The sequence below is a fragment of the Leptosomus discolor genome, chromosome 1 (genome assembly GCF_034619465.1).
Source record: "Leptosomus discolor isolate bLepDis1 chromosome 1, bLepDis1.hap2, whole genome shotgun sequence".
Taxonomy (NCBI): domain Eukaryota; kingdom Metazoa; phylum Chordata; class Aves; order Leptosomiformes; family Leptosomidae; genus Leptosomus; species Leptosomus discolor.
Genome location: NC_141391.1, coordinates 149,772,247 through 149,788,076, shown reverse-complemented (window position 1 = coordinate 149,788,076; position 15,830 = coordinate 149,772,247). Strand labels below are relative to the sequence as shown.

Below are 15,830 nucleotides of genomic sequence, written 5' to 3'. Positions count from 1 at the left end.
AGTGAGCACTTCCAGGTATTTTTCCACAGTAGAGTCAGTCAACTACATTTTTAGATTTGTGCAGTGAGTTAACATCAATTCATGTTCAACAACATGCAGACATTTAACTCTGTTGTATGTCCTCTGCAAATGCGTACACAGTCAGCATGTATTATTATGCACCATGTTTGCTAATCATATGTATAGGATATGATAACAGATATAACCTTCTTGGTTGCACTTATACCAGTAAACTAAGTGGTGCAAGTCTCTAGACCCGAATGCATACAGTGTCATGCTGTCATCTTTAGGAGGGCTCCTGGCATGACTCCCAGCAGTTAGTTCCTATGTTAAGGCCAGAGGCTGTTTCCAATAAGCAGTCTGGACACAGTCCCCTGATTCTGGATGGCAAAAAAGTTTATTTTTTTGGGAGTGAATCACACTGTGCCAGCTTTCTCCTGAGTCAGAGGATAGGCCCTGATCCTTTTTGTTTACGAGCAACGATGTGGCTTTTGGAACCGTTTATATGCTAGCATTGCTAATTAAGACAACCTTGAAAAACCAACCCTGCCTAAAATTGAGATCTTGCAGCCTCTCCTCTTTCTCTAACACAGGTTTTTACTTATTTTAAAACACAGCCTTCAGTGGGTGGTTGGCCTTCTTCCTTCAACCTGAGATTTTCTCTTTTTCCACGCTTCTCCCCTCTGTAGTATTGAGACAGACAAACACATGGGCTATTTTCTGTCAACTACTGTGAAAAGGCAGTTACATGTACGTGTGACAAAGCACTGGCCTGTTCCCTTACGTCAGAGGCTTATAAAATCCAGAATCTTACAGATATCGAGCGTAGGAGACTGAATCATGTGGCAAAGGCTGGAATGCCCACAGGGGCTTTTACAAATCTACACAACAAAGCCAAACTGTGCCCCAGTCTTGATTGTTGCTTAGGTATGCAGTAGCTTGTGTTATTTTGGAAATAATAATGTCATGGGATGGCTCTATGGTAGCAGCAAATGTGGGCAATCTTAATTAAAACTTGCAAAAATGTAACTCTGATGTCAGGAATATCTGATACCACTATGTATATGTGTGTCTTCAGATCCAGAAACCATGAACTGACATGACACACATAGGGAGCATTGGAGAGAGAGGTGAAAATCAATTCTTAAACAGGTTGGTACACAAAAGTCAACAGAAGACTACAGATGCATAGATAAGTAACAACTTGGTGCAAGGGTAGATCCCATTTTGAGGGACACGGGGAGCTTGCAGGTGGCTGGTTATATTATACATATACTGTGCATATACGTATATGCAGTTAGGATAAGGAGCAAGAGGCCAAAAGCTGTCACACAATAACTCAGAAACTACACACTATGGCAGCCAGAAACTGGGATCAGCACTTGGTTCATATCAGCTAGCAGCCGTGAGCAGACTGCGTCGTCTGCAGACATCTTGTAAACGCTGCTGCCTTGCGAAAAAAGCAGCAGCAGAAGCAAAGTTTTATAGGCAAGCTAGCTATTCCGACGTGCCAAAGCAACTTAGCTGTAGACCAACTACCTAGCCACAAACTACTGCTGTTCCACTGACTTAAGATACCTTCACCACCTTACACACATTTATTCCCTTACTCTAATCCCAGAACCTTCATGCTCATCGGTTGTGTAATAGAGCTTAGAGGACCGCAAAGAAAAAGCAGCTGAGCTTCACTGTCCTTCGACTTTCCTGAGGCTTTCCTAAATAACATGAACCCCAAGTCAAAAGAGACACAACAGCCATCACTATTCCTAGAGATCCCAGCTTCAACCTTATTCTTGCTTCTTGTTTTCTTCACCAGATAAGCAGAGTTTGCAGCTGCTACAGAGAACTGCAATTGCTTTAAGCACTCTCTGTCACTTAATCTTTCGACTGCAAGAGAGCCCCATGCTCTTTTAGTCAAGGAGCTAGGGGAAGAATAACTGGTCTAGTCTTCAGTTTACAAAGCGAATCGAAGCACTCCATTAGCTTCCTCCTTCTACTTCATTACACCCAAGATAATCTCTCTGTTTGGCCTGCCTTCAGAAGGGTTACAACAAATGTTGAGTTCATGCAAGGATGGACTGTCTGAGCAAGGCATGCATGCACACTCCCCCTTCCTCCCTCCCTCCACGTCCAGTCATGCAGTAGCGACAGGGCCATAAGTTCCAGGGTTAAAGTACCAGCTCAGCTGCTGAAGGCATGGAGAAGAGACGGGCAGGGTTATTGTGCATTGGAATACATAGAACATCACCAAACTACCTCCAGGGACCGTCTCCAGCCACGCCTGTACCGCCTCATGGCGTACGGAGGGAAGGTCGGATGCTGAATTTAAAAAACAATAAATTGTAAGAAATCAAAATTAGACCATCAGTAAGTGTCTAAAACAGAAGAGTGACAAAGGGAAAATTTTCAGTAGCAAACACAGGAATAAAACCTATGAGATGTTAGACAACCAATTCCAGGCTTGGGATTTAAATTGGAAAAACTCACAAAAAAGACAGGGGCCTAATCCTCCTTTAGGATCTGTAATGTTAGAGGAAAAATGGACAGCACAGTGACAAACACCGCATCTGACCAGCAGGCTGCTGCTGCTGCACTCCACTTGAACCAAGAGATGAAAGAGCTGAGTAACGAGAGAGAGGAAGTCATAACAGGCGTCCCAGAACCTGTGCTGCCTGGGTGCAAACGCCAGCAGCCAAAGAAGAGCGCCCAAAGCAGAATGAGAGGGGCTTCTGCATATCATCATGCTATCCCAGGCTTTCACATCAAACCCTACCCCTGCTGCTACCAATCAGCTCTCCAAACACCTTATATACAGAATACAACTCAGTCAGGAACAAATTTGTCTATTGAACTCACATTGAAAACTTACAGTGTATCCACAAGTACTTATTGGGGACAGCCCTTTGAAAAACCGAAGTGCTGATGATACACCTGCACATACCTGTACTGTATGACAAAGTAATTGAAGCAGCTAATCTACTGATCAGGATTGTCCTAGTTTGCCCCAGTTTTAAGGGAAGGAAAGGAACTTCCTTCCCAAAGAAAGGTGGAAAAACTATGAAATCAATTGTGGAAGGATCATTTTTTGCTGGCAGCTGTACCAATACACAATGGGAAAATATGAATTTTAAAATACAAATTAAAAGAAAAATTGGAAACTAGTGATACAGACCCTCAAGCAGAAGCTAAAGTAACCTTAATTATAGTAAGCTTAAGAAACTAGTGTTAACATTTTTTTACTTGGCGTTTTTAAACATTAAGCAACTACTCTAGCAATACTGAATGTTACAGACAGTTGAACATAGCCTATTTCTGTGGTTGCAGTGGAAAGGAAATACCCATCTCTTATTTGTAGGCAGCAGATTTCACACCAGAAAATCCCAGTGCATTCTACAAACTGCGATTATAAGCATAGCCAAACTGATCTGGAACTGTCTATCACGTTGGACCAAGATTAAAAAAACCACCCAAACATCTAGAACTATGAGGAAAAGATAATTATCTGGAATACAGTATGACTAGCCAACACGAGGTAAAGCCCCAGGCTTTTTAAATAGAGATCAGTCATTAACTTAATTTCACATTTCCTGTAAAAGACATCCCTTCCCACAGCATACTGACTTCCTCTACAATTCTGGCACAATCATTACAGACTCTGAGAGAAGACCACTATTCATCAACTGTTTAGTTAACTTTTACTAAGCCCAGGCTTCTGTATGGGTAAAGCACCTACGACATACTTACCTTAAGACACACTATAATACAGTCTAGAACAAGGTCAGCAGGGACTGCTGGAAGGCACTTAACAAGAAAGGTAGACTATTGGCATTTTCCTCCTCTGAAGTTTCCCTTTAAGTAACTGGCAAATCACAAAGGTCACACCTCACTTTAAAAAAATGATATACTGTCAATTCTTAAACACAGGGAGTCAAACCCACCGCTGATCAGATTTGCAAGCCCTTTGAACCCCATCATTCCCTACTAATACCAGATGCAGTTACGTGCTTTGAAAAGCAGCAGCAGAGAAACACGCTCAACACAGAAGCTGACCCTGTTCAATCTTTGCTGTAATAGCTACACAACATAGTCCTTCAGCTTTCCCTAAAGAGGCGCAGAGTCCTCACTGCCACAAAAAGCACGTGACAGCTTCTATTACTATCCCTAAAGTCAGTTACTGAGGGCTGATTGCCAGCACCATCAAATCATGTGTGCCGTGAGGAGAAATGCTATGGAGTCAAAATAGGCAGACAAACGGGTCAGAAGAAGTCACACCACCACAGAGCTGAGAAAGCAGCCATTTTAAGTAGACACTGACCTGAAAAGCAAAATGTTTAAAACCAAGTGTAATTTCAGTGTAGTTTGAAAGTAGTTCCTTTCAATCACTGCTGCCCCTGCTGAAGTAATTGCTCTTGAAGGGCACAGAAGCAACAGAGTTAAACAGCTGCAACCATGATCCAGGAATTGATGGTGCAGGGCTTGGGGGAGATTACCTCTGGAGGTGGAGGACTTTGAGGTTGGGACCATTTTTTCCTCCTCCTCTTTTTCACGGATGTGTGTCCAGTGCACATCTGCCAGGATCTCCAGAGGATCCACCGGATTTACAATCTGCTGCAGTCTAAGGTTTCCAGCTAGCAGGAGGAGGGCATGGCACATCAGGTTGTAGGCAGGGTGTACGAAGGACAGGGAGCAAAAAGATGGGAGAACAGTGGAAAGGAAAGGTAACACATCATAGGAAAGGAAACAAGAAAAGAAGAAAAGAAAATATTACTGGCTAAGATCAGTTTGCAAGACAGACAGAAAAAGCTCAGCGTTGTGTGTGCACACATACACCAATACAGCGCTCCTCATACTTCCCATCAAAGCTGGATAATGCCATTCCAAAGGCAGAGAGATGCTATTAAAAACGTCATTGTAGATTATCTCTACTGCAAGCAGCTTCGTTGAAATGAAAGACATTCTCTGGGTGTCCAACAGTATGTGGTATGTAAATACCAATTTAGCAGAAATTTCCAGCTCCTTCAGCCTATTCGTTATAATTATTCCCAAAGATATCTTGCTGTCAAAGGCAAGGGACAATCTGCATTGTAGTTTGATGCACCAAAACAAAAGGTCTTTCATTCCCTATTATCGGGTTAAGCACTCCTTTCTATGCTGGGTACACATTTCTTTGTGAATTAAATGACATGATTGATCTCACAGAGTTTCATGTGTGTGTATGTGCATATGCACGCATGGGTACACACTTACTTTAGCACTTAAAATACTACTTTGTTTACTCTTGCTATTTTGTACTGATTTGTTCAAAGGGTAGAATTTTTTTCTGAAGAGTAACAGCATTTTCATTATGACTTAACTGTCCCCCCACCTCCCCAGAAGGGACTTCCTGTCACAGAAATAAATTTCTTTAAAAGAAATTGCATTACTCAATTACCTGCCTACACAAAGCTCAGCTACTTCTGGAGTGCCAAAGGGAACAAGGGGCACCTTAAAGCAACAGATAAGCAACTTGTTTAACTGCTGCACAATACCCACCTTGGGAGCATCTACCCTGAGGTGAGTATTATCTTCACAGAGACCCTGTCTCTATTGCTATCTGCTATGGGACTATAGCTCAGGCTTTATTTACCCATAAAAACCCCCTCATTCTACAGGGCACAGGTGTTCAGTGCCTGCAGGAGTGGTCTTCAAAAGCAAATGACGCATCCTGAAAGGAAAATGCCCACTTACTTTACAAAGTAGGAAGCCAGTTTTCACAACAGCTGGATTGCCACTGAGTAAGGCAAAACACTGTTTCAGCAGTTTAGAACCTCAAAAGCAGTTACATTTTCATATGGTGCACTGATGTTTGAAGAAAACAAGAAACATTAGTGGTATTTAGAGGTTGCACTCATTATTTTCTGCTGTCTTGTTCTAATGAAGTTCCTCTCTCCCAGCCATGTTTTCCCCAGACATGACAAAGTGTTTGGGACTTCCGTTTCAGGAACGACTATGTGTGAGACTTGGCATTAAAACTGCAGAAGAAACAGGCAGAGGGAACTGCAGGAAGGACAGAATCACCAGCTGGTTATTAAAGGGGAAAAGGGTTCAGACACACAAACTCAAATGCAGAGCGCAATTCACAATTTAGCCAAGTATTTAGCAGTTTTATGTCTGTCACTTCATCAGAGAGTTTTCGTATCAATTAGCACAACCACATGGTCTACCAGAGCTACTGGACATCCTACAGGGACAGAAACTTGTGCTTTTCTCACTCTGTACCAAAGCACTTGCATGCAAGCCCCAAGATGAGTAGGGTTAGCATTCGCATCGCCACACAAAATTTTGTGTTAAAAGGTTTAGGTTTGCCAGCAATGGCTGAGAAGTATATAGTCACTCAGCAAGGCTCGGAAAGAGCAGGTCCCACGTGATCTGCACGTTTAAAAATGGATTTCTCTGGGATTTAGACCAGTGTAACATACACACCTTCGGTTACTCCGCAAGTCTCTAGACAGAGGCCTGAGCTTGTCCTGATTAGGACATGGGTCCTTCTCATCTTTTCCAGTAAATAAATAGCAGCACAGCAGGCCACGAAGGACTGCTGCTTGGCTAACAGGCAAACCTAACGTTTCCTTGAGGTCTAAACGATTAAGAAGTTCAAATGACACCTGGCATAGCCTTCCCTCAAGGCTGCCTGCTAAGCTTTGCAGGAAGCTGGACATTAATTGCACTTACATTTGGAAAGGTAGCTTTCCCCTCCAGTTCCACTGTAGCACCTACCAGCACCTTATAAGCAGCAGGCAGTCTCAATGTTTAACTTTAATGAAATGGGAAGCCAGCTGCAAATCATCTCCCCAGAAGCCAGGTCTAAAGCACACTAGCAACTGCAACAAGGGGAACTTCTTTGGTTATGCTCTTCAGCCATCTTACTAATACTTCTCATTCTTACCATCAGGAAAGTTAAACTGGAAAAAATTGTAACACCTCTTTTTTTTTCTTTTTTTTTTTTTTTTTTTAAAAAAAAAAAAAGAAGTCAGAAGTTAAGCTACAGTTGTTACAACCATAAGCTGCAACATATGCAGGGTGACAACTGCATATGCCCTCTTACCTGCAGGAAGGCACCTGGATTTTCCTCCTATGTATTCTGGCTCTAATGAACCACATTGAGGAAATAAGGGATTAACAAGCTATTAGGACCAAGTGCTTCAGAAAAACAACCATCAAAAATAAACTGCAAGAGAATGCATCATGGAAAATAAACACAACCAGTTAGATTGGAATGTCAGATAGATTTTATGCCCATTATATGACCGTTTGAAAAATCTTGAGGGATCACTGCAGCTTAATTAGCTTCCCCCACAGACACACACTCATGAAGGACAACAAAAAACCCCAAGTTTGCCTACACAGGCAATCTAAAGGCAGTATTTCTGATGTGTCCCATGTGTCTGACTTATTGCATAGGTGCAAGTAGTCTGTGCGTACGGAGCAAATCTGAAACTCCTAAATATGTGGGGGTGACTGTTCATGCAATTACAGTAGCAAATTGCCCAGACTTTCTAGATACCCTGATGTACTCGGCAGCTTTATATTTTTCCTAAAACCAGTGGCAATGTCAGACCTGACACATGGCACTTGCACCAGGAGATGAAGATTACAGCCACTGAATCAGTTTTTAGTGAGCTGGTAAAGCAATTAAATAAAACACAGAAACTTCTCATGTGGGACCTGCTCTTTAAAACATTCCCCGCTCCTTCGGGGAAATGGAAGTGGAGATGGTATACGGGTACCTTTAAATGTACCCGTGTCCTCTTCATTTGAGAGACGTTGAAGCCAGAGGCCTTGCTGCAGCTCTCTCTCCCAAGGGCAATACTCCCCCTCTACAGCAGAGGGAACCACACATCCATATATAACACCAGACACGCGACACACACAAGCGATGGAGAGAGAGAAAGAAAGAGAAAGAGAAAGGACAGAATCAGAAAGAGAGACTGTCTGGAAATCCAGCAACTCCCCGTACTCCCGCTGTATTCAAAGCGTCTGACAGGAAAACTGCTCGAATGAAACAACGTCCATCCAAGAACACCATGGTTTAGCAGACTAAACACACAACATGCATGTTACATACTTAAAAAGCAGTCTTGGCTTCCACAGACTTCAGTTACGGAGATACAGCTCCTACGTTGAAAAAAACAGCCAAGCAGCCTGAGCGCATCAACAAAACTGCCCCTAAGACTCAAAAAACTGGACCTCTGCTTGTATTAGGCAGCCAAAGACCTTTACGAAGAAGCTCTTTGGAGTCTACTAGTCTTCACAAAAAGGAAATGTAAGTACAAAGACAAAGACAAGATCAGCAAGAAATTTGGTATGGCGGTGAAACACTGGAAACAAGTCTGTTCTTAGCATGAACTTTGCATTTTGATGACTGAGACAAACATAGAGGAAGGAGTCTTTCCCTAAGATTTTCCACAGAAATCCCTCAGAGCTAAAACGAGAACCTGAACTCCCCGATTTCTCAAGGCCATCTTTTAACTAAGGAGAGCTACAAGCAGCTGTTTCTGGGATGCCCTGATGACTGTCACAAGGCACCTACCCCTTAGTGAGGCACTCTGCGAAACTGAAAACACTGCCTCCACAATGCTTCCAGCCCTTGCTGCCAAAGAACAAAGGGCACATTCATATCCAATTCCCAATAATAATAAAAAACAACAGTAAAACAATACAGTTCACAAAGCTGTGAATTGCACATGTTGGCATAGTGTACGGGAAGCATATTGTGTTGGTGTTAGTGTTGTAATTGCCCTGTGGGCAAAGATCTTCTGTGTACAGAATGACCCTCCTAAAGCTTTCCTTGACAATAACTCGCTCAAAAATCAAAGCAATAAAGAAGTGAAAGAAGAAGAAAAGTTTCCCAAGGCAAATCTTTCTCATTCTCCATGGCAAATACTGAACCCAGTTTTCCTTGCTGTCTAGCAGAAAGGAAAGCCAAATCAATCCGTCTAACCTTCACTCGACTCCTCGTCTTCCTCCTCTTCATCTTCCTCCTCCTCCTCCTCGTCTTCTTTGTCCTCAATCTCATGATTTGCCTCAGCCTCAATCTCTTCTTCGCTCTTTCCCTTCAGTAGGGCATGGATACGCACAGCCTCTTTCCATGGCACACCACCCAAGTCTGAAGGAGGCTGCTGAGGCAGCAGTAGTTCATCTTCTTCCTCCTCATCTTCCTCCTCCATTTCAGACTCTGAACTACTGTAAAGGTTTAGAAAAAAACATAAAGAAACAACTAGTTAATGTTTCCTGGATCAGTCCTAGATCACTGACAAGTTGGTTCAATACATACAAGCCCAAAACGTATGACGGAAACCGTAATACTCATTTTCTGCTTTCAGTATTTCATAGGCATTTTAGTGACAGCATCACATGTGGGCTGCAGTATGGTCCTTGCCCTGCTTCTCTGGAAGAAGGTGAAGCAGCAGAAAAGTGCCTGTGAAGCCACATCCAAATATTTGTGCAGCATTAATTGTTACAGTTCATGACAGTTGAATACAGCAGAAAAACTATGTATCACATTGCTTTGGATAAACTGGTGCAAGAGTTCTTAGTAGTGTCAGAATGTAGAAGGTCACGTCTTCCGATAACGGCAGCTACTGCTAGCATTTTGGATAGCTAAGATGTTCTTGGCACCTGCTGGGGCGAACCACAGAAGGCTTTGGGAGTAGAAAGAACACACAACACAACTATCAGACCAAAGGATACAGCATGTGAGCTAAGGAGAGCTGGAGAAAAAAAAATACAAAATTTCTTACTTTTCTTCATCACAGAAAGAAATACAGTATGTATCCAACTAAGTACACAGTGTACATAGTGGCGAGAAACTGTAGGAAGCCGTGCAAGGATAATTACAATAATGAGCTTGTTATTCTCACAGCAAAGGTTAAAACATGCAAAACAGTAAATCATTAGCGCTTTTTAGTAGACATCTCTGTTTAATTCTAACAGTTCCTCAGTATAAGCAGCAGGGACAAATACGCAACCACCCATACAATGACATCTAATCTATCTCTCTCTCACACGCTGGGCTACCGAGAGGTACTGGGGAGAAAGGCAGTTCCATTTGTCACTGGAAAATGAATGTGAACTCCAGCACATCCAGAGAACATACCTACAGGATGAAAAGGTCCTCTTCCTTTGTTTTTCCTTAGCAGATCATTGTCAGAAAAGAACTGCATTTACTAGCAACAGTTGGATGCTTCCCATGTAAATCTTAAAAGGCCCAAATTCATCCAGATCGAAAGAGAAAACTTTGTGAATGATTAAAGTTTGGTAGAGTCATCTGAGAACAGTATTCTACTTCTGCTGCCTCCTTATGACAGCTATCACTGTAGCTAACAGCCTTTGGCAGAACTCGTTCCATATAGACAACGAGAGAGAAAACCGACAAGTTGAAAATAATGAAGTTTAAATTTCATGTAGGTCTATAAAATACAGCTTGTACAGTTGTTGTAATTTTGTTTCACCTGCAGGTTTTATTACAATATGTGACAAACTTGACAGTTTCAAAACAAAAAAAAAAAAAAAAAGAAAAAGACATGTGGCAGCACTCTTATATTGCAGATAAACATACCCAGGCTCAGAACTCCAGATTAGTCTAACACTACAAGAACATATCATATTTACATAATTTATTCATCTACTTGTCTGAGAGACTATTTTTGATAGCAAAGCTAATAAGGAAACTACCTTTTCTCATGCTCTGATTGTTACGTACTTCTGTCCATAGGCTCATAAATCTGTTCTGCATATATATAACATTACTCAAATTACAATCCACTTTCTCACAGCATAAACTCAATATTATTTTTAACAGTTTGCTTGGTTTTCACATGGTAAATACTGAATAGAAACACTGTTACATGCCATGGACTTGGTTCATATTCCAGGAGACCAAAGCATATTCAAAAGGCTTTACACAGGTATTGTCAGAGACAAAAAGTGATGTTCCCCCTCCTCCCTAATTAACTTTCCCACTCTTTGGTATGGAAATAAACCTGACAGGTGCTGCATGCTGGGGTTTTTGTGTGCTGTCAATAAGGTTTACTGCTGCTCAAACTGTTGCCATGACTGCTGAATGGGACGAGCTGCTGCTCTTCAACCAGCCAGCTTATCGCATGTAGTATTGACGACATAAATTCTTTACCACATAGCTCACTTTACCTTCTTTGGCTTTTATTTATAACTTGCTTTTTGTTTGACCTTTGAAAACTGAGAAATGAGAAGCTGAAACATGGCAGTGAGATGGCCTGGTACAGCAGGCATGCCTTTCAGCATGGCGACTCTGTGCCATGGGAATTAATTCAACAGCTGAAATTCCTTTTTTTTTTTTTCTCTATAAAGCAGAGATCAAAGACCAAAGTAGGTTGCTTGATAGAATTTGTATAAGCAGTTGAATATCTCATTAAAAAGATGTACCTACACAGATTTAGTGCTGAGGAGAGGAACCAAAACCTAAACTGTGGAAATGAACCTCTCCTCTTCCCTTGCCACACAGCACAAGCTGTCCTATGACACTCCTCTGAAAGGCCATAGGGTATTATGCCAAAACTGCAGACGACCGACTGGGAGTTACTGCAAGTTAAAAGGCGAATAAGGCATTTAAAGGGTTTTCTGTCCCTTAAAACTGTCTAGGCGGGATTAGGTCGCTTAGATGATTTTTTTCTCGTCGAAGCTTAAACAAGATTAACTCTCTTTTGAAAAAATATACGTTGAATACTGTTCTCTGTAAACTTTCTCTGCAGTGTGCATGCTCCTAAGTGTGTGCGTGATGCGAAGCTCTGCAGCAAAATGCATGGTCTCTGCTTGATTTAGAGCTAACACCTCAGTGAACCTTGAAGCCAAATCCATCGCTCCATAAGACATGGAGGGAACAAAGGGTTCCTCATCTCCCCTGCCTGCTCCTAACCCTGTGGCGCTGCACCAAGACAGTGAAGATGATCAAATCAGAGCTTTGGTTGGCTTGTTGCAGGAGTCAAATTTCTTTTCTTTTGTTGATGAAAAAGTGGTCAGACTTTTTCCCTTTTTTTTTTTTTTTTTGGACATGTGCCATACCATGGAGTGAGTAGAGCTGAACAGAGGATACTCGACAGCTACATCATCTAGAAAACACTCTCTGACGTTTGGCCCACACAGCCTCATCAATGCTCTGAGTAAATTGCTTACCACGTTTGGGTTTGGGACGGAAATTTTTCCAGGTCAAACTGATGGGGAATTTGATGTATTTTCTCTTTCCTCTCTATCATAGATTGTGAGTTGCCCACTGAACACTGCTTTTCGCATGCAAAATTACACAATTCAGTCTATTACAGACAGAAATACTCAGTTTAATACAGGTTACGAGGATGTATGTAGGACAAAGGGAGCTAAATGTAACACACTAGGAGAGGAAATCAGACTCGCAACCTAATAGTGTACTGCCCTCAGTCTCCGCAATCTCGCAAAACACTTCCTGGAGATGATGAACAGCTTCATGCCAAAATGCTCAAACTCTTTTTTTTTTTTTTTTTTTTTTTTAATTAACTCTACTCCTTTGGAAGTATTTTGCCAGTTACTGAGCAGACCTACTGTGTCCTGATTTACTGAAATTAAGACCAATAATAATAATAATGCTCCATATTAGTAAATTTTGTTTCAGAGCTAGAAACATAAAGGACTAAAAACACCTCTATATCATCAATGCCTATATTGTCACAGTTGATATAATTTCTAGGCCTGAGCAGGGAGCTAAAGGACGGATGAGTGAAGCAGAGTTTGCATCTCCCAGAAATAGTCCCAAGACTATTCCATCAGAGCACTAGATTAGATCTCAATTATGTAAAATGTCAAAATAGTATCTTCTAAAGGAATAGCATGTTAAGAAAATCAAAAAGTATTATTTAGGTTTCAGAGAAAACAGCTGTACAAGATATTAGTAATTGCCAGGCACTTATATGAAAGCACAGAGTTCAGGTTATTAAAAGTTACTCCTTTCCAGATGCTGGTTCTTCAAACTTATCAGGTAGATAAGTGACAGATTCTGTACTACATTAACCCTGTGAACATTTTAATTAACATTTTTATTCCTGCATTCTTCACCACATCAATCCAATTCAATTTAAAATGTATAAATGTAGAAAGGAATTTCTCATACAGCCCTATACTGTAGGTAATGTGTACAGGTTTGTAGGATCTATGTCTCAGGAGACCAGTAACAGCTTTTTCTCAGTTTATTTCAAGACTACTGGACAGACTAAGAGCTGAAAAGGTAAGGGCTGTTATTGCTATAAAGAAAATTAGATGATCAGAAACCATATTAAGAGATGGAGACTCTGCACAAAGTGTGTGATTAACTATAAAGTTCACAAGCATCCTTCATCAATCAAGTAGTTTCTCTCAATGATTCTTGCAACAACTATTTCCAGTAGCTCTACATGCATATATTTGGATCCTGGTGTGCTTATACATCATCTTGCAGATGGAGAGAAATTTGTGAAGGTACAAAATGTTTTTCAAAGTGTTTTTCTAAGAATGGTAGGAAGCTACTGAGCAGAACAGAAAATACAAGACAAAATACCTGTGTACATATGCAGAACATTTTCAATAACTTTAGAAAGGGCAACCTGGCAAATAATACATTTGGAAAAGCTAAGGGAAAAGCAGGCAAAAGTCTGTTGGGATGGGTATAAAAGAGCTTATGGACAATGTGTGCTAACCTGCTGGGCACATCCTCTTCAGTTCCTTTGTCCAACACGCTGCTCAGGTTATGCTCTGCTAGTGTCTCTTCGGGAACTTCTTCCAGTTCTTCTTCCCGCTGCAGTGACAGTCTGTAGTTCTCCAGCTCAATCCGCTCAGGGGTGCCACGCAGCCGCTTCGCAAGGCTGGGCTCTTCCAGCCCATTTACATTAGAACCTAAAGAATAAGCCAGTGAATAAACAATAAATGCAACAGTCAGAACTGTAATTTTTTAAGAAAATTGAGCAATTGGGAGAAAAGGGGCATGAGGCAGAGGGAGGTAAATAAAGCGAGATAATACCTTATGTCATTATCCTGTTCACCACTACTGGCAGAACCTGCTGGGGAGCCAGACTGCAAAAGGGAATCTTAGTGGTTTTGGCTAATAGATGCTAAAAAGAATGTTAAATGTCTTAGTTGAGAGAGGAAATAGGGACATTTTAGCTGTAAAAACTAAAGCTGCAATGAAGTCTATGTAGTAAGCACTGGAACGGCCTAGCCACAGACTGGATATATTTTGAGACGTAGTAGGAACGCTACAGGGCAATTCTGCTGCATGTTAATATTGTCATCAGTCAAAGTAAGTCTACAGAGGTAGAATGGAGCAAGAAAATATTATTACTACTTAAAGACGAAGGAGGGAGGGAATGAAAAAGGCCCACTTGGAGCAAGTTTTACAACTTTTCATAGAGTTGAATTAATTGGCCTTTTAATCAGAGTTTGTGATGAAATGAACCACAGAGAAAAATCTAGGTGAGATGTTTGCAAGCACAAATCTCATGAAACTGCAAGGGCATGTGAACCAGGCAGTTGGAGAAAAGTATACAGGAGCTTCATTCACTGTGGCACTCAATGGATTAAATTCTAACCTGTATTCATCCATTTCTTTTTAAAATTCTAGTATTTTAGCTTTAAAACCATGTCACTGTTTACTCTTACCCAGCTTACTATTTACAGAGCCCAGTCTTTCCTAGTTTCTGTTTTGCTTTGCTAAACAAGCCAAGCTTTCCTCTCATGAGATAAGCTCTTCAGTGCACTGATCATCCTCTAGGTCTCTGCACCTGTCCCAGTTTGAATTAATCTTTCCAGAGCCCTCGTGATTAGTATTGAACACAGCTTTCCAGATGAGGCCTTATCAGCGTAACGTACAACCCTGCCAGAAATCTCTCATCTGATACACGCTGAGAACACATTTGCCTATTTATACACCACATAACGCTGGTGGCTTTTATTTACTGACTGATATCCAGATCTTTCTCCTTCTTTGCTTTCAACTGATAAGCACCTCGTTGGTAGCCAAAATTCTCAACACTTTCTTAATGCATGACCTGGTACTTTCTACTATTACATTTCTATTTTTAATATTATAGTCTGTGACATTTTCCAGTTCTTAGTGTATAACATGCCCATCCTCCTCTGCATTGATGAGGGTTTGAAATGTTGCCTCAGGAATTAATTTCATTAGTAGATTCCCCCCCCCTTTTTTTTATTGCCAGTAACTTGAGTGAAAGTATTACAAAGATCAGTCCCCAGGTATTTTTTTTGTGAAACTTCACAGTCTGTAGGTGACATGCAACCCCATTATTTCCTTTTTCAATAAAACCTCTAGTCTCTCATTTGAGTCAACTTAGCTACTTGACATTCCATCTACTACTCCCTCATTTTATGCAGTTCAAATAATTATTTCCATGCAGCAGCCTTCAGGTGCTTTACTGAAGTCCAGACTGTTCAAATGCACTACATTTTCCCTATGGAGGTAATCAGCTTCTTCATCGACAAAAGCTGTCAAGCTAGTCCAGCATAGTCTTTGGTGAATCCATGTCACGTTTTATACTACTTACCTTCATAAGGTCAATGGACTTCACTTGTAGAACTAGTAGACTTTAGTTATTCCTTCAAAGAAGGTGATTTATCTCCTGTTTAGATTAACTGATATGTACTTGTTCAGATCAACTTTTTCTTCCCCCCCCCCCCCCCCCCCTTTCCTTTTCTTTTCTTTTTAATTGCTTATCTGCAGGTCATACTTCTGTCATCCAGTGGTCACACAGTATTACCCTGAATTAGATAGTCAAGGTGCATCAGGATAGCTTGAT

General features: G+C 41.2%; 1 protein-coding gene across 5 annotated transcripts in view; it reads right to left on the bottom strand.

The window, feature by feature from the left end:
• The window catches only part of MICAL3 (microtubule associated monooxygenase, calponin and LIM domain containing 3), a 105,108-nt gene that overhangs the window by 31,173 nt on the left and 58,105 nt on the right, over positions 1-15,830 (bottom strand). For 2 of the 5 annotated variants that reach the window (XM_086479300.1, XM_086479309.1), the window contains 5 exons: positions 13,719-13,914; positions 8,981-9,222; positions 7,767-7,856; positions 4,491-4,628; positions 2,257-2,319 (listed from right to left, as the gene is read on the bottom strand). In XM_086479300.1, coding sequence (XP_086335426.1) covers positions 2,257-2,319; positions 4,491-4,628; positions 7,767-7,856; positions 8,981-9,222; positions 13,719-13,914 — 729 coding nt within the window. The remainder of the gene's footprint in view (positions 1-2,256; positions 2,320-4,490; positions 4,629-7,766; positions 7,857-8,980; positions 9,223-13,718; positions 13,915-15,830) is intronic. The other 3 variants (XM_086479318.1, XM_086479325.1, XM_086479333.1) reach the window with 3 other exon arrangements.